Source organism: Telmatherina bonti (assembly GCF_933228915.1).
Source record: "Telmatherina bonti genome assembly, chromosome: 10".
Lineage (NCBI taxonomy): Eukaryota > Metazoa > Chordata > Actinopteri > Atheriniformes > Telmatherinidae > Telmatherina > Telmatherina bonti.
In genome coordinates, this window is record NC_136628.1 from 18,249,412 (window position 1) to 18,271,645 (window position 22,234).

General features: G+C 38.7%; 1 protein-coding gene across 5 annotated transcripts in view; it reads right to left on the reverse strand.

The window, feature by feature from the left end:
• The window catches only part of LOC306761390 (EH domain-binding protein 1-like protein 1), a 31,856-nt gene that overhangs the window by 8,529 nt on the left and 1,093 nt on the right, over positions 1–22,234 (reverse strand). For 2 of the 5 annotated variants that reach the window (XM_079247518.1, XM_079247515.1), the window contains exons 2-18: positions 19,546–19,603; positions 18,999–19,094; positions 16,673–16,726; positions 16,321–16,499; positions 15,904–16,019; positions 15,692–15,778; positions 13,786–14,508; positions 12,037–12,102; positions 11,578–11,715; positions 11,191–11,427; positions 10,964–11,111; positions 7,974–8,297; positions 6,387–7,850; positions 5,371–5,646; positions 4,687–5,214; positions 4,328–4,420; positions 1,217–3,490 (exon numbers count right to left, since the gene is read on the reverse strand). In XM_079247518.1, the coding sequence (XP_079103644.1) occupies positions 1,217–3,490; positions 4,328–4,420; positions 4,687–5,214; positions 5,371–5,646; positions 6,387–7,850; positions 7,974–8,297; positions 10,964–11,111; positions 11,191–11,427; positions 11,578–11,715; positions 12,037–12,102; positions 13,786–14,508; positions 15,692–15,778; positions 15,904–16,019; positions 16,321–16,499; positions 16,673–16,726; positions 18,999–19,094; positions 19,546–19,603 (6,861 nt within the window). The remainder of the gene's footprint in view (positions 1–1,216; positions 3,491–4,327; positions 4,421–4,686; positions 5,215–5,370; positions 5,647–6,386; positions 7,851–7,973; positions 8,298–10,963; positions 11,112–11,190; positions 11,428–11,577; positions 11,716–12,036; positions 12,103–13,785; positions 14,509–15,691; positions 15,779–15,903; positions 16,020–16,320; positions 16,500–16,672; positions 16,727–18,998; positions 19,095–19,545; positions 19,604–22,234) is intronic. The other 3 variants (XM_079247517.1, XM_079247516.1, XM_079247519.1) reach the window with 3 other exon arrangements.

The window sequence follows — 22,234 nt, forward strand, 5'->3', positions numbered from 1 at the left end:
AACTGAATGTACAGGCTGACATGCTGATTACAAAAACAAACAATCACAGATCCAACCAGTATCCATGTCATACTCGGTTCTGCTTTGCCAGCATACCACAGTTCATCTCAAGCAGCCAATGCTTGGAAGAAAATCAAGCAAAGAAGTTGTGTCGAGCTGAAGGCAGCACGTGGCTCAGAAACGTTTTCCACACTTAGTTTCCAATGTGTCTGTGCAAGAATTTCCCCTTCACTCCATGAGTGTTAGTGGACCAAAGTTTTAATGTAACTTCATCAGATTTTAACACACTCAACTGAATGGGAACATCTGAGGAAAATAAACAATCCATTCAACCATGCCAACTACCATGCTAAGCTACATTGACAAATAAACAAATGCTTTATCTATGTAGACCAGGGGTGTCCAACGTCGGTCCTCGAGGGACACAATCCTGCAGGTTTTCAGTGTATCCCTGCTCCAAGACACCTGACTCAAATTAAATGTATGCAACAACCTATGAGGTTATGCACAACAATTTATTAATTTGAATCAAGTGTGTCAGAGCAAGGACATATTAAAAACCTGCAGAACTGAAGCCCCTGAGGACTGTAGCTGGACGCCCCTTATGTAGACCATGTGGACGAAACCATAATAGATGCAGATGCATTTTCCTACTACAGATTTTCCAGACTAACAGCACTGCTACGTGTTTTCACAAACATTAGCATGCTGCTGAATTAGCTATAAACAGCTTGTGTTTTCAATCTACCAATTACTGTACATACTACAAGGTTACTCTTATGTACCCCCATGGAGTCACAAGGTCAGAGAAAGACCATCTCATGTTAGCATTTAGTTTTTTCCCCTCTCTTCTTTTTGACATATGTGATTGATTTAGAAGCTAAGAAGTTGAGGACAACTTAACAGCGGGTCACAGACAGTACTGCAGATTTTCCAAATTCAACTCCAGTAAATAACTTGCTTGTCTCTTCAAACACAATGCTTTTGGCTCATGTCATTTCAAGGTTTCAAAACTTCTTGCATAGGTTAGATCCAAAGTAAAGAGGAAATTCCAGCTTCCTTCATAAACAATATGATGATGATGATGATGCTCTTTAGGAGGTGACTCACATGCTGACACTCAACTCTGTTGTGAGTACTGACGGGGACAGGCCAAACCCCAGAAGTTTAGTAGCTATATATCTATATCTTATATCCGCCAACAATCCTTACTCACCCTGCTTCCCCCTCCATGTACAGCTCAGCCAGCCAGACGGAGCCAAGATCTTCATGTCCTTTCTCATACTCTACTTCCTCCTCCTCATCTTCTCTCAGCCACACTGGGATGGCATCATGTTTAAGACTGGATGCAGTCGTTTTAACCAACCTCAGGCCGCGACTGTCTAGAGCTTTCTTAACAGCGCCAACATTGTCCTTGGGTTTGCTCTTAAATGCTGTGTCGGCAGCAACAGAATCAGCGGATCTACTTGAAGCCAATCTGGCCTCAGTCTTGGGTGGGATTGTGCTTGTTGATTTGGGATCAGATTTGTATTCTTCATCATTACCCTGCTGCCTGTCATCATATGCAATATCATCTAATTCTGCCTCCCTCAGCGGCGGCCATTTGCTTGTTTGGCTACCATTAACCTCCTGGTTGTTGAGCACTGTTGAAAGGCCTGAAAATTTCTCCACCATCCACTGTGGAGTTTCTCCCCTGACGTCATCCTCTGTCAGCATACTCTTTTCATTTTCTGTTGATCTTAACTCCTCATTTTCTTGCTTTTGCTTATTCTCGTCTGCCTCAGACTGCTCTACCTGTTTCTTGATTTCTGTCTGTTGCTTGTTCTGCTGCTTTTTCCTCTCTTTTGTTAATCTCTTTTGTTCCTCTTCCTTTTCAGGTCTCTCAGGCTCAATCATCATCTGTATTTCTTTCTCTCTCTTTTCAGCTTCTTCTTTCTCTAGCCTTTCTTTTTCTCTCTTTTCAGCTTCTTTCTTCAGTCTTTCTTTCTCTCTCTTTTCAGCTTCTTCTTTCTCTAGCCTTTCTTTTTCTCTCTTTTCAGCTTCTTTTTTCAGTCTTTCTTTCTCTCTCTTTTCAGCTTCTTCTTTCTCTAGCCTTTCTTTTTCTCTCTTTTCAGCTTCTTTTTTCAGTCTTTCTTTCCCTCTCTTTTCAGCTTCTTCTTTCTTCAGTCTTTCTTTTTCCCTCTTTTCAGCTTCTTCTTTCTTCAGTCTTTCTTTTTCTCTCTTTTCAGCTTCTTCTTTCTCTAGCCTTTCTTTTTCTCTCTTTTCAGCTTCTTTTTTCAGTCTTTCTTTCTCTCTCTTTTCAGCTTCTTCTTTCTTCAGTCTTTCTTTCTCTCTCCTTTCAGCTTCTTCTTTCTTCAGTCTATCTTTCTCTCTCTTTTCAGCTTCTTTTTTCAGTCTTTCTTTCTCTCTCCTTTCAGCGTCTTCTTTCTTCAGTCTTTCTTTTTCTCTCTTTTCAGCTGCTTCTTTCTTCAGTCTTTCTTTCTCTCTCTTTTCAGCTTCTTCTTTCTTCAGTCTTTCTTTCTCTCTCCTTTCAGCTTCTTCTTTCTTCAGTCTATCTTTCTCTCTCTTTTCAGCTTCTTTTTTCAGTCTTTCTTTCTCTCTCCTTTCAGCGTCTTCTTTCTTCAGTCTTTCTTTCTCTCTCTTTTCAGCTTCTTCTTTCTTCAGTCTTTCTTTCTCTCTCTTTTCAGCTTCTTCTTTCTTCAGTCTTTCTTTCTCTCTCCTTTCAGCTTCTTCTTTCTTCAGTCTATCTTTTTCTCTCTTTTCAGCTGCTTCTTTCTCTTGCATTTCTTTTTCTCTCTTTTCAGCTGCTTCTCTCTGTAACCTTTCTTTCTCTCTCTTTTCAGCTTCTTTCTCTAACCTTTCTTTCTCTCTCTTTTCAACTTCTTCTTTCTCTAACCTTTCTTTCTCTCTCTTTTCAGCTTCTTCTTTCTTCAGTCTTTCTTTCTCTCTCCTTTCAGCTTCTTCTTTCTGTAATCTTTCTTTTTCTCTCTTTTCAGCTTCTTTCTCTTGCATTTCTTTCTCTGTCTTTTCAGTTTCTTCCTTCTTCAACCTTTCTTCAATTCTTGTCTCTGTCTCTTCTCTAATTCGGTCTCTCTCGCCCTTCTTTGCCTTTCCAATACTTTCCGCCCGTTCTTTCTCCATCTCTTGTTCTTTCTCGTGCTCACTGGCTGCGAGCCGCAGACTTGCTACCAGACTAAGCCCACTTGTCTTGTCTGATTCCTGAACTAATTTTTTCTTGGAAACCTTATCTTCAATAATCAACTGAGTTTCTGCTGAGTCAGATAAAGCTGCAGGGGGTAAAATGTTAATACCAAAGGGACTTGTTGGCTCCTTATCTGGCTCAGAAGAGCATATGATCTCTGTATCTACTTCATATAAACATGGCTGGTCTTCATTGTTTATAAGTAAGCCTGGTTGGTTTGCAGACATCTGCGGAGGACCCGCATCACTTGATCCAGTTGTGTGCAGTAAGGAGGCCACTGTCTCGTAGCTACAGGGCAAACAGGAGGGACAGGAAAATTGTGAGACAGAACTCACCCTACAATGACCTGCATAATGGTCATAGCTGAACCCTGTGACAGAGAGCCAGACAGCATGCTTGACAGATTTTGTTTCTGTGCTTGTCCAAAGAGTCATAGGAAAGCACTCAGAGGAAATTGATTTCTTGTAATACAGATTACCACCCTCTATTATTTTTTAAGCAATGCAAACACACTGGCATTGGTATGATTAAGAATAGGTAAAAAAAGAATTGGTAAAACAATTAAAGGTGCCATACTGTTGAAAATATGCAAGCAAATTCTGGACAACCTGCACTGATGAAAACCATAATGAGGATAGTTATTGAGTGCAATTTAACCATATATGGTTAAAGAAGAATTAAACTAATTTATTTGAAGGATTAAGATAAATCCAACAGAAATGTTGAGGAAGGATTTAAAGCAAACAGTTCAATGCACGCACCCGAGTAGCTGAATCTGTTTATGAAGGAGTGGACTGCAGGACTGATGAAAAGTTACTGGAAAATTTAATTCATTACTGCACAAGGATTTCATGCCGGATACCAAACGCAAAAGACACACAGACCTTTGCCAGTCTCAGATATGGAACATCCAATTAAAATGATACAGAAATGACTAATATATAGTTTCATCCTGAATTATTTTGAGGACCGATGATGTTTTAGGTCATGTTTATGTTGAAATTTAGGAATCAGTGTTAACAATCTTTCAAGCACCTCTTCAATAAGCTCCAAAAACATTTGTTGCATTCTGCATCACACACCTAAAAATCTAATTTGACCACACCGGCAGGCAGATAGACTCACCCTCTATAAAACACCCCAACTACTGCTGACATGAAGCCAGCAGGTGCTTCCATCTGCTGCTCAGCAACACATACATCTGCCTCTGTCTGGGCACTATCACACAAACACACACACAAAGAAAACAGACACACACAGACACGCATTTTACTGAAAAGCTCTAATTAAATCACTTTCATTTAAACGACTACTGGGGCAGATGGAGGTTAACATGAAGGAAAAAGCTTCAGATTAGGTTAATTGGAACAACTAGGTAGTACTGATTAGACTGCCGCACGGTGGAAGAATGTTAGTCAGTGCGTGTGCATGTTTGCATTTGCACACCATGCTGCAGAGACAGCAAAGAACCATCACTGACTCACCCCCCTGCAACACTCTCCTCCTCTTTCTGCTTCTCCTCCTTCTCTTCAGCGTTTTCACTACTTTCCATTCCTTGTTCCATTCCCGTCTCAGCTGTGGTCTCCTCCACAGCTGCCCACAGCTGCTTCTCTGCATCGCATACCGGCTTTTCATTGTCGACGAAACTCTCCTGACTGCCAGCGGCAACATCAGCTGCTTTCTCCTCTCCTTTCTTCACTTCCTCTGTTTGTGGTTTGTCTAGCGGCTGGAAATCTCGTTCCTGCTGCAGTCCTGGTTCTGGTTTTGTGGGCAGCAGCGGCTCCAGCGCCAGAGCTGTCCGCTCGCCAGGTGGTTTAGTGGGAGGTTTAAGGGAGGGTCTTGGTTGCGCAGTGGGTTTTTCTGGGCTTTTGGGCTCCTCTTGAACTGGCGGTGGGACGGGCTGAGCAGTGGACTGCACTGTGTGTTGTGTTTCTTCTGAACCTTTTGCAGTTGTAGGTTGGCCCTGGTGCCTCACAGTGGTTTCCACCTCAGCAGCATCTTCTCTGGTTGAGCTACAAAAGACAGAATACCACATGAATAAAAATGTTCATTTTCTACCATCTTATTAATTTACAAGCCAAATCGACAGTGAGATAGACAAACAAAGACACAGACAGAAGCACAAAGCAGGGAAGTGAGCAGAAATATGTCCCCTCATCCATTCTTACCCTCTGCATGAAGGCTTTACACCCTCCTTAGCAGAGACTTTTTCTGGTGTTTCTTTCCCACTTTTCTCTTCAAGCATTTTCCACAGAGGAAACTCTGCATCAGACAGCCTCCGTGGAGGTGGTATCAATGTCAAGACCTCTAATGTCAGTGGTTTATTCTGATTTGAGAGCTGAACAGTGGGATCTGAACAGATGCCATATGGAGCGCATATTTTCTTTTCTGTTTTAACAGTGTTTGACAGTTCACCTTCCTTTATGGGAGTAGGTTGAGTCAGACTGGAGTAAGGAGGGGGAAAGAGGACAAAGAGAAGCAGAAAAAGAGTTCAGCAGACAGAGAAAATACATTAATATTACCACAGAATATTCTGCTGTTATAGTTTAATTATTCCTGCTCTGGTAATCTCATTCATACATTCACACAAAAGAGGAAATGAGAGTGTAACTTTAGGAAAAGCATTCAAGTGCTCAAAGTAACTTTTTTTTTTTTTTTTTTTTTTTTTTTTTTAAAAGATTTGTGTCACTTGAATCAAAACAATCCCATTTCCAAGAAAAGTTCAGAACTTATTAAAATGGGAATAAAATGCATTAATATGCATTTACTTTGGACACCATATTTAATAATAATAATCTAAAAAAAAAAAAAAAAGCACAGAGGCAATAAAATTGAATTAGAAAAAAACTTAAAAAAAACATGGCTGAATTATGATAAAAAATATTTTTATTAATCACACAGCATCCTAATGTTTTCTTTTGGAAATGGCATTAGAGATTACAGATGTGTCCTATAAAACCTTATGAAAGATCATTTATGAAGCTTTAGGTGGGCAGACAATCACAAAAATGACCACAACAGACAAACTGAGATTCAGCCTACTTCTGTGCCACTTTAGTAAGAAATGACTGCTGACAAATTAGGCCAAAGTATATTTTAGGTTTATTAACTTTCTTTGCTGTTTATGAAAGTTGTTTCAAACACAGACAAACACCAATCTCAAACTGTTATTTCAGCAACTCACCGCTCATCAGATTTGGGAGTTTGTGAGGGCGGCGGCTCGGCTGTAGTGCTGGTTCTGACCAGCGGAGGGCAGTGTGGAGCAGGAAGTAGAGTCTGTGTTATGTCTTTAAGAGATGTGTGGGAGTGTGTGAAACTGAGAGGAGCAGCAGTTCTCATCTTCTGCTTGTCCTCATCTGACTTATTGACCTCCACGCTGCAGACTAGAGCGGCTCGATCCTGCTCCTCTCTGGCTCCTCTCTTCTCTTCCCTACTCTTTTTGCTTTCCGTCTCCTCCTCTTGCAGAAGTTTAATTTTCTGTTCCTCCTCTTTCTTTTTCTGGTCTTCTTCTTCTTTCAGTTTCCTTGCTGCTCGCTCCTTCTCCTCTTTCAGCCTTTTCTCCTCTCCCTTTTCTTTTTGCTTCATCTCTTCCTCCAGCCTCTTCTGCTCTTCTCTCTTCTTCCTCTCCTCTTCCTCCTTTTGCATCCTGTCCTTCTCACTTTGCTCCTGTAAGATTCTCTCTTTCCTCCTCTCCTCCTCTTCACGTTTCTTCTCCTCCTCTTTTTTCCTTCTCTCCATCTCCTCCCTCTCTTCCTTTAGGAGTCTCTCTTTCTCTCTTTCTTCTTTGAGCCGTCTCTCCTTTTCTTCAAAGTCCCTCTTCCTTCTCTCTTCTGCTTCTTTCATTCTTCTCTCTTCATCTTCTTTTTTCTTTTTCTCCTTCTCTGCCAGTATTTTTCTTTCTTCTTCTTTCCTCCTCTCTTCTTCATCTCTCCTCTTCTTCTCTTTCTCAGCCTCATGCTTCTGTCTCTCCTCCTCTGCCCTCTTCATTCTCTCCTCTTCCTCCTTAATTTTCTGTTGCTCCATCTCCTTTGCCTCTTTCAGGCGCATTTCCTCCTTCTTCTTCCTGTCTTCTTCCTCCAAGAGCCTCTTTTTTTCATCTTCCCTCCTCTTTCTTTGCTCCTCAAACGCTCTTCTCTCCTCTATCCTTTTCGCCTCCTCCTCTTTCATCTTCAGCATAAATCTTTCTCGCTCCAGTCTTTTCTCCTCTTCCCTCCTGAGTTTTTCGTTCTCCTCCTTGAGCTCCAGGTGCTTCATCTCTTGTTCTTTCTCCCTTCTGTTCTCCTCTCTCCTCCTGCATTCCTCCTCCTCTCTCAGCCTCTCCTGTTTATCCTTTTTCTCTTTGAGAAGTCGTTCTTCTTCACGCTTCATTCTTTCCTTCTCATTCTTGACCTCCTCCTCCTCCTGTAAGAGTCTCCTTTTCTCCTCTTCTCGCAGTCTTTTCCTTTCCTCCTCCTGTTTTCTCATCTCCTCCTGCTTCAGAAGCTTCTCTTTTTGTTCTTCATCTTTCTTCCTCCTTTCCTCATCTTGTGGTTTTTGAATTTCTGACCTCTTCTGTTTTCCCTGCTCCTCCCAAATCGCTGCTCCCTCTAACTGCCTTGTCACGGATGCTTTTTCTCCATGTGTCTTTTCATTGGTTTTCTGGTCAAGACTGCAGAACAGATAAACAGCCTTAAGTCTGTGTTTCTGCGTGTTTTAGCATCAATTCACACCCTGAAAAAATATTACTTGTCATTAGTGGACATTAACTGTTTTACTTAAAATATATACTCACCCTGAGGGACACCTTTTGATCGTGTCTCGCTTAGAGTCATCCTCTTCCAAAAACAAGCCCCCTGATTCTTGTGACTCATTAATAAAGTCATCCAAATCAGGTTCAGGCTTTGCCAGGGGCACCTTTTCACTCTTACAAGGACTCATAATAGTATAATTGGTGGGCTTTTTCAAATCAGTTTGCCCCTCAACCTTTGGCTGCTTGGGGGTGATAAAAGCCGCCACCACAGTGGTGGATGACTGCTCAGGGGTGGAGAGCTCACAGCAGGAGAATGGCCAAGGTGGGGGCGGGGCTATGATCAGCTCTGAGTGGGAAGTGGCAGGACTAGGGACAGAAATATTGGCAGTGAGGCTCGGCACATGAGCAGGTGAGATTTCAAAAGGTGGGCAGCCATAGACAAACCTGCAAAGCTTATAATTACAGTAATGCTGGGTGGTTTGTGCAACACGAGGTGAGATGCACAACACCCTGAAACTATTAGCGCATGTTAGCATCCAGGAAGTTCAAAAGCCAAGCACAGAGAAAGTGTGAGCTGCAGAGAAGCTGCAAATGAGCAATTTTTAGAGTCCGTGATCCACAAACTTTTACACAACAAGTATCAGCAAGCTGAAGCACTCAGGTGAGCTAGCTTGGGGCCATTTGGGTGTATGTCCGACAAAATATCCTGCTTTCTAAAATGAAAATTCCCTCCAGGGTATTCTCCAGCAGACTTATTCTCGTCCATCTTAGAAACTCTTTCAGATATTTAACCCTTTAAATTTGCATCATAAGAAACCCTTACATTTTCCCACCAAATTCTGTTCTGAATGTTGTTCTCCTTCTGCACTGTCTGTAACAGCTGCAGTAAAGAAATAAAATCATGTCAATAGGAAAATTTAAGCAAATGATAAAACATGAGATAATTAAAAGTTATAAGTCATATAGGGTTATTTGTTTAAAGCAATGTATGTTGAATTCTATGATTTATTGTGTGTATTACAGCTGTATGCTGTTTAAGTTTCATTGTAATGGAATTTAATGTGTATTACTACATTTTTCATGCTGTTAAAATTTTTGCAGTGTCATTGATAAGGGGGTTTTGGACTAGATAAGTGCCCAACTTCTTCCAAAATCCTTTTTCGAACTTAAGAAGCTTATTTTATTTGTTGTTTGTTGTAACCAATATTTGTTCTTTTAAAAGTTTTGTTTTAGTTTGAAATAAAAAAATAGATTTTTCTTTATTATTATTATTATTTTTATTGTAAGGCAGTTAATTATAAAAAACTTGCCATACTACAGGCTTTATATCTATATATATATATATATATATATATATATATATATATATATATATATATATATATATATATATATATATATATATATATATATATATATATATACATATATATATATATTAAAAAAAATTTCAATAAAAATATTTTTTAATCATTTAACTGCTGTCCTTAATGTTAATTTGATTTTAAATGATAACTTTGTCCATGTTAATCTATAATGTATCCAGAATCACCCATAAAGAGACTTTCAAACACCCATGCATAGCATGTATGATGCTGTTTGCTACATTTATGATTTACCATATAGCATTAAGATAATTAAAAATACTTGTTTGCTTTTCACAAAAATAGAGACGATAAGTGATATCTGTCAATTAAATCAGAAGCTTCCATTTTAGTTTGTTTTAACTTCAAGCCTGGAAACAGCCTAGAGCTCTGTATGTACAGGTGAATTAGTCCAAATCAAGTAACTTTAAATGCTGCAGTAAAAAAGCAGTAAAATACAGGGAGCAGAACTCCCTCCATAGTGCTGTAATTTTATAAACAGTTGTGTAACTGTATTGCTGCCTGTCTTGTATGATTTAATCTAATTTTACATTTTTAACTTCTTATTTTTGATCCACTCAAATCAATACAATTTGGGAGTAAAATACTAAACAGTAATGCTTTAATTGTCATCAATATGTTGTGTGTTGACATTCAATGTAACCAGTTAAACTTTCAAACTGAATGGTGCAATAAAAGATCACTCATCATCACTGCATTACACTGTATTAGTCCAAATGATCAGGAGGTAAGTTATGCACGATTGAGATCAAACCAGCAGGTCAGATTCTGATACTTAGACCATGACCCATCGGGGGAAGCACACACTTATTCATTGATATTTGTTGCAGACATTAGATCATAATGAACCCAACAACTCACTGCAGTCCAGTTATAGGTTATTAAACATAATGGAGCCAACATAGAACAATTAACTCATAAAGACCCAACCTATGAAAAAATGTTGAGATAAATCCATTTTTTAAATACGAGGCTTTTATTTGGGCTGGTGTACCTGAGTGGAGCTGTAAAATAAAAAAGTACTAAAGTTGTTTTTTTTTTTTTTTTTTTACCATTAATTACCATGTGATAGTTAAATTTCTTTTACTGCATAATCTTCTGCTTTCTAGTATCCATTAAGAGGCAAAAGCCAAAAAATGACTGTATGTATCATATATGTCACATTGGATTCTTATGGGTTAACTGTTTGTGCTAATATAATGTTGGTGGCTAACCCACCACAATGTTCAATTTCATGCAGGTTATTTATAATTCTGATTGAGTTGAAGTTACTGTGAAAAACAGTTGAATTCTATTGTAAATCCACAGAAAATATAAAGCAGGTTACAACAAGATAAAGCTGTGCTTCATGGTGCCACACGTGCAGATTTTAAGAGACCGAACCAATTAAAAATATCACATGTCAATCTTTAAGTAGGAAGGCTGACAGTTGAATATTATTACCGGAGCAGAAACAAGTAACTTTCTGCCTCTTGTCTTTATGGTTAACATAACAGCTGATAGGAAATAATTTATATTTCATGTGGAAACACGAGAGAAGCTATGAGCCTTTCAATAGTGAATCTGAGTTTAACAAACATCAAATATATTTAGACATTTTCATCACACCTCGCAGGAGCAAATATCTAAATTGATCCACAAACTCACCTGATATTTCCCAAGCCTGCTTTCCTTTCTGCCACCTTTGAATCCGGGGTTGGTATGACTGACTGGTTGGATGTTTGACCGCTGGGAGGAGAATCTTTGGCTGCGCTCGCTGTTTCTTTATTCATCTGAGTGATGGAAGATGCTGGGCCTATAAAAAAATTAAAAAGCTGATTAGACTGATAATAGCGTGGGTCAGTTGTCGCCGTTTGATGAACGGGTTGCGGTACCTGACTGAGAGGAGCTTATTTGAGCAGGAAGAGCAGAAGTATGAGAGACAGTAAGAGGGGAAGAGAAGAAAGTCGAGGTGGAAAGAGAAGAGGACTGAGAAGGTGCAGGGTGAGCAGAGCAGTTTGGAGTCTCTGGGTCACAGAGAGCATCAAGATCTGGACTGGTCAACAGAGGGACTGGTGCAATGCCACCACCAGCTGAAGCAGGGTTGTGTTTAAGCCACTCTCCCTGAGAACCTGAGGAAGATAGAAAGGAAAGATGGGAAAGGGGAGGCTCCGAGGTGAATGGGAGAACTTAAATAGAGAATATCAATACGAATGGTTGGAGGAAATAAAGAGAGGGATGAAACAAATGGATGTAAGAAATAATAAAGAAACAGCAGTTACCTGACTCTGAGTTAGATGTGGAAGATTTGGGAAAGGGTGGTGTTGAAGCGGGAAAAGAGGCATCGGTGGTGAAAGGAGAGGGAGAGCTGGGGCGATCAACTGATTTTACAACATGAGGTCTGAAAATGTGAGAACGACCTGATGTGGAGGATGAAAGATAAAAAAAGATGAAGAGAGAAAACTGTAAGCATTTGAGTTAAGTTACAGGGGTGTATAAGCATCACTTTAGTCTAGCCCAGGGATGGCCTGGTCCGGTCCTCAAAGGACACGTTCCCGCAGGATGTTTTGCTGCTTCAACATACCTGAGGTTGGGGGAGAACTTGACAAAATGCTATTAAGGAGAACCGTTTAATTTAGATCAAGTGTGTTGAAGCAGGGAAACATCAGAAACAAGCTAGAGGACTGCCCTGAAGGACCGACACTGGACATCTTTGGCCATATCGGAGAAGAAAGACGAACCAGAGCCTAAAGCAGAACCATCTGCAATCTGAAGCTCAGGGGGACGCCTCTGGTGTGAAGCAGTAGCTGAGGAGAGAAGGGCCCAGAAAGAAGTGGTGAACAGACAAAGAGTAAAAACTGAGGCAAGGAGTGAAATTTTATAACCAACATGCAACTTAATAATAGTTAAATCCAGGAAATTTTTTTTTGTAAAATGTCATTTTGATTTGCTCAGATGGCAAAGCACCCGCAGCAAGTTCAACACTGCCAGGTTTTCCTTGTGTTAGCTGAATCATTGAAACCTAAGACTTAAGTCAGAGAAAAGCCCAGCAGAACAGTATTGTTCTCCTTTCATTGTCCTTATGGGTTAACTCTTTGTCATCCAGAAGACACAAAGAATGCTTCCATCACTCTTAACTTCAGTCTGGAGTAGCAGGTCAGATGATGTTAACCTGAAGCTGTGACCCACCCGTCTTAGTTTGAACATTTTCTACTAACTTTTTAAATCTTATGTTGGTAAGTTTTTGAATGTGTTAAATAGAACTTGAAAAAAGTAATATAATGGTTCCTGCTTGCTATTTTGAGCCAGTCAGAGTTCCTCGTTCCAAGAAGCTGGTTTTCTTTCAGCCTGGCTAGATGCTCATTTAGGATGAACAAACAAACTGCTCTGGTTTAATGTATGTTCAGTTTCAGACTAAATAATCTCACAATTCTATCACCAATTTGTCTCCTGACAATAAACCAGAAAGACTGGATGAACATTCATCGTGCTTGATTTATTCACATGAGATTGTCAAATAACCTGCAAAAAATTAATCTTTTATGTGTCAGGTTTAAGACTAGTCAGGGAAATTAAACAATTGTTGACATTTTAATGGACAAATGCATCGATGATACATTAACACTGTTTCTGCATTTAACATATTGATAGTTGGCAAGATCACCTATTCAGTGTTGAATTTAAAACGCATGTAAACTATAAGTCATGCCACTAAAGAAGCTTTACAGCCTGAGTAAATCATGTTACCATGGAAACCATGTCTTCAGTTCAGATGGGTTCTTGCAGATTAGAAAATAAGTCAATAAAAGTCAATAAAACTGAATTACTTTAGATTCTGTTTGAGATTGAGTGAACTGATTATTATGGGAAAGTGTCGGAGCTAAACGCGCATCTGGAGTATTACATAAAAGCTTTAAAGCTTTGTGCTGCACTCAGGACAGAAACAAACCAATAAAGGAGATGAAAATAATTTTATCCCAGAGGAAAATAGCAATAGGCTGCATAGGCTAATCTGCAGGAAAATATTGATTTATTACTTTGTGTACCTAACAAATGTCTGTTCTCAGTCCTTTTCTTAACTGGACAAACATTGCTGCTTTCTCCTGTAATGATTTTGAGATTTTTCCCACCTTTCTAATTGTACAAACTACTTTCCCAAATAAAAAAGGTGCCATTATTGAGAACAGAGTATATTAACATTTAATTATCTTTTAACTTATACTTGTCTCGAAAAGAAAAAACAAATTATCACATAAAACAGGAAGAACATGTTGCTTCCTTTGCCATTTACTGAAGCCCCCATCACACGCTGCTTCTCATGCATGGTGCTTCACAGCACACCACTTTCTACGTTAGTACTTCAGAACATTCAGTTATTGACTTTGTTCCAGTCATGCAACAAAAAAATGTGGAAAGCAAAGTGAATCTGATCAGGAATCAGTTAGCAGAAAGCAAGCAGCATGAACGTCTGCCAGCCAGCTCCTTTATACCTTTTGCCGAGCCTGACTGGAAGATTCTAGGCAGTGAAGGAGGTTGAGAGATGGTCCAGGTGGGGGAAGGTTGAGCAGATGAAGTCTCAAAGGACAGAGTGAGTTTTGTAGGAGAAGAGGGTTTGTGGGGAACATGCTGGGGGCCAGTAGAGATGGGCTTATGAGTCATAGTTGTGGATACAGTGAGAGATGATGTTTGGGGAGCTATGGAAGATGATGATACCATTTTTGCAGATGATGATGATAACGAGAGGGAAGGGGCTTTGGGGACATCTGAGGACAGGAGACTGTGTGCATTTGATTTTACAGGGCCTTCATAGTAGGTGGATGAAGAATTAATGGGAACTGAGGTTGATGTGGAAGAAGACCCAGCTGAGTTAGAAGGTAAATTTGAGACAGAATTGGTACATTTAGAAGATGGAGGATGTGGAGCAACATCTGATAGAGGAGGGGCAGATGGGGTAATTTGGACTGATGGAGCATCTGCTATGATCTGGGACTTAGAGGGATCTGAGACAGGAGAGGCCTCTGAAAGAACTTGGTTGATTGGTTTCTTGTGCTTGGACCTGGGCGAGGGCTGAGGGGAGGGACTGGGGGAAGGTTCTGATTGGACAGGGCCGGTGGAGAGGGGATGTCGGGAGCGACGGGGCGAGGGGCGAGGAGCTATTGGTAGAGGAGGCCGGGAGTGCACTGTTGAAGTTGGTGGGCCATCATGTCCACAGGCTGGGTAAAATAATGGAGGGATAGAATGATGAAGAAAGAGACGGAAAAAGACAGAGAAGATCATGAACTGGAAATGGCAATGGCGTGGAAACTAGATCCCCGTTTGGATCACATGACATTTGATGGTGACGTTGTCATGTGGATCCTTTGTTAATCACTAGCCTGTATGTGTGAGTGATAACATATTCAAAACATGAAACTGTGATGGAATAAAAACAAAGCTTGACACGACCTCCAGTGCATATCTCCTGATCATTTGACTAGACATTTGCAAACGCTTTCAAAAGCAAACCTGTGAGCTGAACTACAGCTGAATTGCTCCTTGGCTTTCTAATGTGGCATGGTGTTTTGTCTCATCATGACCTGTTTGCCACGTTGCAGGAAAAAATACTGCAATTAGCAAAACAAGTGGAAACAGCTTTAGTCTCCCAGTCAGATCGGAGCCAGTTGATGATTTGACTTCCAGTATGAGCAGCAATAACAAGAAGAATAAACGTTGTTCATTTTATTTAGCAATGTCTGTTTGGATATATAGCTTTATGAGATTTATGTTAAAATGAACAAAATATCGTGCAACTCATAGATACTTTTACAGAGTTTGCCTTGATGTGTTTCTGCATACATGTAAACGATCTGCAAATGTATTCCATCACTTCTGCACACGGTTCATTTAAATCTTTGTCATTAGTCAATTAATACTCCTTAATTACATGTAAACTTAATATTAAAGTATATTATTCTAAATAAGCTAACAAGGATGCCTTTTATCTTCCCTCTTAAAATAAAAAAGGGAACAGCGACAGACAGTCTAATGTCAGAGTTAAGGTCATGTGATCTGCTTAATTTCTGCCTTTTAGATGTCACAGTCTTGTCGCTCTACACAAAAGCATCTGTGTAACATGCTGCAGATGGAACTTCTCGTGCCTTCAGACACACTGTTCATCTGTGGCATGAGTTTGCAATCACATGATGCTCAGTTATGTCTAATGTCTAGGTTAGAAGGATGTGGTATTTCAAGAATCTTGTGGAAAGTACAGCAGAGCAAGTGACACAAGTGTGTGAAATACTGTGATATGCAACCAGCCATCCACTAACAAACAGACACAGACAAATACAAACGGTGTTCCTCTTCACACTCTTCTCTTCTCTGGCAAGAGAAAAAGCGAGATGGAAATGCAGCTACCTGAAGCTGGAAGAGAGGCTTCGGTGGAGTTTCGCCTGTCAGGCGGAGGAGGAGCGGGGCGGTTTGGACGAGTTAGAGTGTGTGTTACTGACGAGCAGTCAGAAAAAGAGACGCACAGAGCAAGAGACAGGAATAATGTTGAAGTTATGAAAAACAGGAAAAAAAGGGTAAAGATCAGGGAGAAAAGACAATGTTGAAATGAGTTTGCCTACCAACAGTTATAGACTTTTTTTCCTCCTCTTCATCACTTTCGTTGAAGTCGTCCAAGTTGCCGATGTCTGTCGGTTTGAAGCTCATTAAACTAGCAAGACTCTGCATGTCTTCATCACTGAGGAGCAAAGACAAACAACCTTTAAGTGTCTTGTAGGCGGCATCTCTTTTGATGGAGGATCATTTTAAATGATTTGAAACCATTTTCAAACATTTGACATTATTTAAACATACTGTATTGGCTGACCTCAAAAACTGGACTTATAATTCACAGCAACTCACAACTACCTCATTGTTATTATATCTACCTTAAAGTATGTACTTTTGAATAATATGATGTTAGTGTACCATCATCATTTATAACATTTCAGTCAGAAATAGAACAAACAACATATTTTCAGGCAACTTGAACTACTCACGTGGCTTTTCCCTCTCGGACAAAGACACAAGACAGTGACAGCTTGAGCGTGGCTTCCACCACTTTGACGGACAGCGGCTTCAGATTCAGTGTCAGGTCAGTCTGGGTCATTGAGGGACTGGCAAAGCGCTTCAGGTTGATGTCAGCAGATGCCAGCACCTTACGGTGACCCTTGTTCTCCTGTGTATGATCCATGGAAACAGTTATCTAAAGTACTTTGTACATCATTCTTACATTTCTACGCGGAGAATAAAATTTGTCTGGTTGTCCCTGATGGGATGCCAAAGATTAACCATTTTGTTGACGCGATAATTTGGATTAGCTCATTTCTTAAGAGGCAGACAGGTACTTACACCTTCAATGACAAATGTCCATTCTTTATCCTCAAACTCATCGGCGTTGGGTTCCTGAAGGGGCGATATGAGAAATACCATTTGTTTTATTTAACACTTTAACTTTCACATTAAGAAAAAGTCCAGAGAGAAATGTTTCTCTGTGTTTTTCTGTTTGGTTTGGACAAGAATAAACAGAATAAATGTTTTGTTTTTTGTTTTTTATTAGCAAATGATTGAGATGTTAAAGAGGAAGTTCATAATAATGTAACAACGGTGAAATAGTTGAAATCTGAAACAATAGTCTTATAACAAACAGTTTGGGTTTTATATACACAAACCAATTAGTGGAGATGGCTCAGGCAGGTTTATTTCCACAATTTTTAAAAGAAATTAATCAAAGTCACAGCAGATTTACCCAGTGGTGTAGTCCAGGGTATACACAGGTATACAGCATTGAGTATACCTACTTCTAAACCCCTGTGATGATGCTTTTACAATTACAAACTTTCCTACACAGATACCGTACCTACGTGGTCCAGCAGCTGTGCTAATGTTACCGGTGCAGTTAGCCATCAGCTGTGTTAACTTTAGACATAATTAAGATATATGTATATATGTCTGTTATTAGCCTGTGTCTCACTGGCCTACTGGCACACAGATGAGTGAGAGACAGGCTAATAGACATATATATATTTCTTTATTATGTCTAAAGTTAACAGGTGACCCTGGTTTAGTCATTTCATAACCCTTCTTTCCTGAACCTGAAGAGCAAAAATGATCATGAGAAAATACTCTGATGGGTTTTTGTGGTGAAGTAAATAGAGTCGTCTTAGATGTTTAAGCTTACTCAGGATGGGAGATTGAATTTGAGCCTCCAACTCAATCTGTTGGTTTCCTTACATAGGCTATTATGAATAGGCTTTCATTATGTTTTTTTTTTCTTGTCTGTAAAGCTTCTTGAGATGGCATTGCTGTGATTTGATGCTATATAAATAAAGTTGAATTGAATTGAATTGAATAGATGTCCCTTTTTCTGAAACGTTTTTCCGGGTTACTTTTTTTTCTGTTTTTAAAAAAGAGGTGAGAAATTGAGAGTATACCCACTTCATGAGGGACCACTACACCACTGGATTTACCTCTACAAAATGGTAGACCAGGACCTTAAAGGGTTAACATCCTCGCTAGACATTGTTCACATCATACATTTATTATTATTCATTTATTACATAGTATAACATGAGCTCCTCATGTCTACAAAATAAAGTTTTACATGCTGAACTTTATTTACATATGTGTAAAACTGCAAACACCTCTCCCATTTAAATTGCTGGCAGATTACCTGGATGAATGAACAATTTGATGAATTTCTAATTACAGAAATGCTCCAATTCTCCATGATTTGGATCAGTAGCTTCTCAGCATATTTAACACTTGATGTCCGACTCTGTGGGAATTATTTGTTTGTTGTGTCAAGGTTCCTGGGTTTCTTTTTATTTCTGTGTTTGCTACATTGTCTTTTGTGTTTCTACGTACTGTATTTTAGTTGACCTTACTTCCTGTTTTATTAGGAAGTTGAAATTCCCTGAGAACCTTCGTTAGTTTCTCTTCTGCTTTCAGGTTTGACTTAATTAATCCTTGCACCTGTCGTTAACGATTTGATCAAAACCAAGTCAATATCTAAGCTCCTTTCTTTGTTCTCAACCATAGAATTTGTTATTTGATGAGTGGGTTTCTTCATATTAACTCTGCTCCTGCCATGCTTAATAGATGGCATTTTCTGCCGGCCACAGCAGCACCTTCTCAGACTGATTTTATTTAGAAGAAAACAGAGCTGAATGCTCTTGACTTTGTTTTTGGTGGACTCGTCTTCATGCGTGTGCAGCAGACAGCTAAGATCCAATGGAAATAAAGAGATGTTTTTGTTTAGACGGTGTCTCTGTATGCAACTGATGCTACTATGGTTGGGAGTGAACACATCTTACGATTGAAACAAATAAGTTATGCTTTGTTAGAAAATATAACATCTCTACTTCTATGAACTATGACATTAGATCTTACTTAAATCATGCATCACATGAATGAAGAGTATTATGCCTAAACAAAATTGAGAAAAGCGATAAAAAAGTCTACTATATGTGAATTACAGAAAGTATCTCATTTGTGACAATTAAAATAGATACAGCTCCAACCTGCCTGCAACTTTGAAGGGTTCAAAATCTGATTCACATCATCACCATCATATTGGTTCAACCAGTTAAAAATCCTGCCTGGATTTCAGATTTAACTCTTCAAGTTATCATCCCCCAAACTGTCCTCTGTAAATGGTGTAATCTGAGTTTGCTACCTTGAAGAGAGTAACAGAGATATCAATGTTCTCTGGGACCGGCCACACCACCATGCCTCTGTAAGGGTTCTTGATCCCCGGCTGCCAACTGTGGAGCTGCACAACAAACAGCACATTAACAAGAGATGATTGTGGATGGATTTGCCCGACTAACTTAGCAAGGTCCATCTTGTGTTTTTAATCAATTATGTGAAGCCCTTTAGTCCAGTTCTGACTACTTTTCCTAGCATTAAAGGGTGTTTGAGAATTTTTATTTATAACTTAACTTTTTTTATAGTCTCAGTCTGGATTAGTATATATATATATATATATATATGTATATATATATATATATATATATATATATATATATATATATATATATATATATATATATATACACATATATATACACACATATATATATATATATATATATATATATATATATATATATATATATATATATATATATATATATATATATATATATATATATATATATATATATATATGATATGTATGTATCTGTATGTATGGAGATTTTAATTTTTTTAAGTGGTTTCACCTTGGAACACATGCGCCTGTTCCGCCTGGTCCACACCACCCTTAGCTTGTCCGGTTGCCTTTAGAAACATACAAACACGTCAAAACAGAAATGACATATTGACTAATGTTGTTACATCACAACCATCGTGTTTACACACTCATTTCACACCCAGACAGGGCAAAAACACAAAAAGCCCATGAAATTAAGTGTTCATAAGGGTTTCTAAAAAAAAAAAAATCTAAATTTGAATCTTTGATTGTTTTCAAAAAGCACTTTGAAACAAAGTAGACATTATCCAACAAAGATAAGAAGGGTCACATCTGTGGTCTTATGACTGTCACTATTGAATAATATGTCTTTGAGTCAAAAATCAGGCATTATTAGTCGTGTAAGAGAGAAAGAGAGAGAGAGAGTGTGTGTGTGTGTGTGGCTATGAGGACATGAGGATATTTCACTTCTGTATCTGTGTCTATAACTATCACACAGCAGAAGCACCTGTTTATTTGGCGACATAAGTTGTTTTTTAAGTGTGTGAGCTGGTAACATTAGTTTAAGTGCTTCAATTGTATTCTTTCAGTCCTATGTTGTACAGGAAGTGAAAGAGGAAGCTGCGGAGTCATGTGACCTGAATATAAGGTGTGCCTCTTTACAGGAAGAAGGAACCCCCTTAACTCAAGAGCACACACTCACACCACTCTACCCAGTCTTCAGAGCTCAGTTGTCAAAACATTTTTTGTAGTAATAATAAGACATTCAAATGATTATTGGAATAACTTTTCGACATATACGGGGAGTTCATATATGTTTAATATGACCTCAGAGTTCTAAAGTTTCAGCGTATCGAAGTTCACATGTAGTTGAGAAGGCTTTGTGTGAATATTTGTTTATGTGGTATGTGTGTTAGTGGGTCGGGAGTGGCATCAGAAATAGCCTGGCAGGCACAGGATGGAGGTGATGGCAGAGATAGATGGGAACATGAGAGGAGGAGATGAGCATCGGAGAGGCATGACGTGAAAATGAAAGATGCAGACACAGTTACAATAGGCAGTGGTAAAGGGCCGAGACTGTTCCACAGACATAAATATTCGATGAAGTTTGGTAACATGTAATTATCGTGCATCACATTTTGGAAGACAATGCTTTTTTTTTATTATTATCCTCTGTTAACTTGTATAATGTAGAAGTGTTATTCATGTTTGATAGGAACATTTAGTCAACAACAGATACTAAATTTGCACATTCATGCAGCTGTTTCCTCAGCGCATCCACGAACTCATAAACCTCTTGCAGGGTTTTGTTCTTTGAAAAGTTGCATGAAAATAGTCCTGTCTTAATTATACCCATGGCTTTGTCTCTGTTAACAATGATCATTTTCTATTTCTACTTTCTAATATTTTCCTCAATCACACCTTATAATAAAGAAAATATAAAAAAGACAAACAATGATCATTTTCCAACTGCCGTCTTATCTTTTGCTCTCGTCTGTTTCCACAAAACTTCACTGAACGCTTTATCTTTAACTGAAACCTAAACCTTCAAGAAGTGACTGCATTTGGAAACCATTCAGATAACTTGTTTGCTAAAATGAGTTTTTATGTTAATTTTATTTCACATTTCAAAGTATAACAAAGCTTTCCTTTTAGTGATAAGTCACAATAAAAAAGAGCGCGTATGTAGCACCACTATAAGTCAAACTGAATTGAATTTCAGGCCAGCTGGTGAATTTAAGCCCAACATTAACTCTCTCCTTTATGTGTCTGTAGTCCATAACAGTTGCTAAAGAAAATATGTAGTGGTGGAGCAACAGTTGCTAATACTCTCATACAAAGTTCTAATTTAGGACAACCTAAAAGCACATGCAGACACATGCACGCAAATAATACTCATACAGAGAGAGGGGGTGACTTCTGAGATGTTTCCAACCCCCCACGTGGCCAAAGAGTTTTCTCTTGTCTCTAATGTTTGACATTATGTTTAGTGTTAGAAACATTTTACTCTACACCTGAAGTACACAAAAGGGAAACTTTTCTATACCTGTGATGTTTTTACACCTATTCCTGTCATCTCTCTCTCTATTGCCTGATCTTTGCCTTCCTTTCTCAACATTTTAGTGGTAAAGACTAAAACTTCTGTTTTCTGTTTCTGTCACATTTTTTGAATAGCTCTGCCCACTTTCACGTGCGTTCTGCTGCTGACCAAACCCTTCTCTGACAAGACCAATCAATCAAACATTGATCTGTTTCTTATCAAGGAACTGACAAGCCGCTTGCACGGTTATTTCATTTTTTAATGTAATCACAACAGATAAGAAGATGCAACGTGGGCCAAACAACACAACTGGGCAAAGGTTCAAAGAAGATACTGTAGCTTTCACGTAATACAACAGCGGATAAAATTCCTCATATCTATATCTATATCTATGTCTATCTATCTATCTATCTATCTATCTATCTATCTATCTATCTATCTATCTATATATATATATATATGTGTATATATATATATATATATATATATATATATATATATATATATATATATATATATATATATATATATATATATATATATATATATATATATATATGTATGTATGTGTGTGTGGGTGTGTGTGTTTACAAAGTAGGATATGTGTGTGAAACTAATAGATTCAGGAAACAGTTCAAGAGGAAAAAAGGCAGAGAGCTTGTTATGGTAACAATTGTTT